The sequence below is a fragment of the Anneissia japonica genome, unplaced genomic scaffold (genome assembly GCF_011630105.1).
Source record: "Anneissia japonica isolate Jap-2015-1 unplaced genomic scaffold, ASM1163010v1 scaffold1417_len1240632_cov203, whole genome shotgun sequence".
NCBI lineage: Eukaryota > Metazoa > Echinodermata > Crinoidea > Comatulida > Comatulidae > Anneissia > Anneissia japonica.
Genome location: NW_022727891.1, coordinates 456,591 through 459,360, shown reverse-complemented (window position 1 = coordinate 459,360; position 2,770 = coordinate 456,591). Strand labels below are relative to the sequence as shown.

Below are 2,770 nucleotides of genomic sequence, written 5' to 3'. Positions count from 1 at the left end.
CCCCTACACTTTGAAAACCGTATATATACTGTGTATATATACTGTATTTATCAATCATCAACATTACTTACTGCTTATATGGATAACTTTGATGAGTGTGGAATAATGAATTAGCAGCATCTATTTCTTTATTTTGTCTAATTGTTTCCTGGATGTTATCAGTACGAGTAATGCCATTCTCCGTAGAAATCTGATGCGAAACACTCTTGACATGTTCACCTTCATTCTCACAATTTGTAGCTGTATCATTTATTTGTTGATTTTCATTTTTTGTGGGAAGTTGAAAATTGTCCGAGGAATCTGGGTCCTCTACTTCCATTGTTTCTCCGCCGGGAATGCTGTCGGATTCACTGGTGACATCAGATTGTTCCTGATGGGTTAGCTTGTCTGAACTGATGTTGGTTGAATTATTGCTTATTGTGTTTTCTGTTTTTTGACCATCTTGATTTAGTAAAGTACCTGAATAACAAAGGAAAAGCATTCACAAATTTACTGATCAATTCATTTCTGGTAGTACATCATCAAATGTCATAGCATTACATTAATGCTGTAGCATTTCAGCAACAACCTTCAGGCTTTCACATCCATAGTCTATGTCAGTATAACTAAGAATCTCATGACACCAGACTTACAATTTAATAAGCCATTTTGTAGCATTATAATAATGCTGTAGCATTTCAGCAACAACCTATAGGCTTTCACACCCATAGTTTATATCAGTATAATTCATAATCTCATGACACCAGACTTGCAATGGAATAAGCCATTTTGTAGCATTATCATAATGCTGTAGCATTTCAGCAACAACCTTCAGGCTTTCACCCATAGTCCATGTTGGTATAATTAAGAATCTCATGACACCAGGCTTGCAAGTTAATAAGCCATTTTGTAGCCTTAACTTCGCATGCCCATATCCGAGGTCAATCGACATAATGTTGTGTGTATATATTTCCCTTTGTAGTAGTGGAACGAAACGTAGCAGTACGTATAGTTTTACTTGGTTTTAAATTAAGAATTCTACAGTCAATAATATTTTGATTCATTATTAAAATATATAAAATGAATAATAATACAGTATTACTGTACCTTGCTGGCTACTAGCCAGTAAGTCACTATTATTAGCACCAGGTTTTGGTAGACCAGGGAAGCACACAATGGCCACATACCAATGAGCACTGCAACAAAACAAACAAGTTTTACAAAATGTATTAATTATTAATCAATTATTAATAATAAATTTTTTAATGAGGAAAAAAATTATAAGAGAAACAAAACCAAATTTATAAACATGGTATTTCCAAATCATTGTTTGCGTCATTTCCTTTCGTTGCTTTTTATTTGTGCGACAAAATAGTTTTCCTGATGATGACATAATTAATGTTGAAATATTCAATCCCCACACAATCGCGTGCATTTCGATACTTGGAGTATGTAATAATACTATCAAATAGTTTTACAGTTATTTTTCCAGACAATTTAACGAATTTAAGAAACAACAACGAATTTAAGAAACTGTGAACATATGTAAACAGTTGCCAACCTTTCATTGACTGGGATAACTATGAAATCCTTTTTAAAGAGATCAACATTCCTTGTCCAAGACTTGACATGGCTGTGTCTTCGTTCAGCCACTGAACGCTGCGGTCCGCTTTCAAATTTTGAGGTAGAGGTCACACGCCGAGACAAACGTTTATAGAAGAAAGAACTGAAAATATGTGTTCTCTCTTGGTATTCTTCACCAAGAACTTCATGTAGAAGATACCTGGCAAATTAACAAATATTATATTTATTTAATAGACTATATCTTTTTTTATTATAAAGAAGACTGAGTATTAAGAATAATATCCACAGTAATGCAAGCATATTAATTTTGGAAAAAAATAATAAGTGTTGAATTACATGCAAAACTAGGAATACTACACCCCTCCAGGGGGTGGAGATGGGTATGACATTGCATGATTGATTCTACACCACATGACCAAGGGCAACAAAGAATCATGATAAGGTTTTTTTTATGATGATGACGATGATGATGAGGATATTGATGATGGTGATGATGTAAGAAATATTTAATGAGAATAATCAAAATATACGTACTTCAAGTAGAAATCTATAATAACATCATTGATAAATTCGCCTTCTTCCAGACAACTGACATCTTCATTAGTCACCGTTATTCTGCCTTTGGTCTCATTTGGCGGGTAGATCAATTGCCTGCAGTACACAAAACAAATAACAAAATGTTTAACATTTTAACAAAGTTGTTTGACATGCCTAATAGGCAATTCCTGATGCTACCTCTGCATACTATTCACTCGATTGCATCTTTGGTAGGGATACATAAACCATTGTATACTTCCATGAGTTTCTTTAAGACACTGGTAGGTCACAGATGCTCTTTCTCTAACAGCAGCCAAAAAAATTCGAAAGTGTCAAATCAATTAGATAAGATATTAAAGTGGTAAAAACTATGGCGCTTCCAGAGTCTGAGCCCCTGGAACCACACAATAAAGTGAGGGAACACCCAACTCTTCCCTCGCACCACACCTTTAAGTCACAGCGGTAAAAGTGGCAAACATCACATAGGAGAGTATACAGGCACAATACACAGAGTAACCAGGTCCTCAATAGCACTTTGATTCTTTTTTCACCTTTCTTCTTTATCGATCAGAATTGCAGTACTCTATACCATTCATCGATAGCTAGGCCAGGCCAACTCGAGCGGATCAGCCGCGGGCCAAAGTATGTGTGCTGTCCCCTATACACATCT

At 35.2% G+C, this 2,770-nt stretch overlaps 1 protein-coding gene across 1 annotated transcript in view; it reads right to left on the bottom strand.

The window, feature by feature from the left end:
- Positions 1-2,306, bottom strand: part of LOC117113874 (sentrin-specific protease 7-like) — a 6,029-nt gene extending 3,723 nt beyond the window's left edge. The window contains exons 1-5 of the mRNA XM_033257340.1: positions 2,299-2,306; positions 2,098-2,214; positions 1,541-1,762; positions 1,087-1,175; positions 72-459 (exon numbers count right to left, since the gene is read on the bottom strand). Coding sequence (XP_033113231.1) covers positions 72-459; positions 1,087-1,175; positions 1,541-1,762; positions 2,098-2,214; positions 2,299-2,306 — 824 coding nt within the window. The remainder of the gene's footprint in view (positions 1-71; positions 460-1,086; positions 1,176-1,540; positions 1,763-2,097; positions 2,215-2,298) is intronic.
- Between the last annotated feature and the right edge of the window lie 464 nt (positions 2,307-2,770).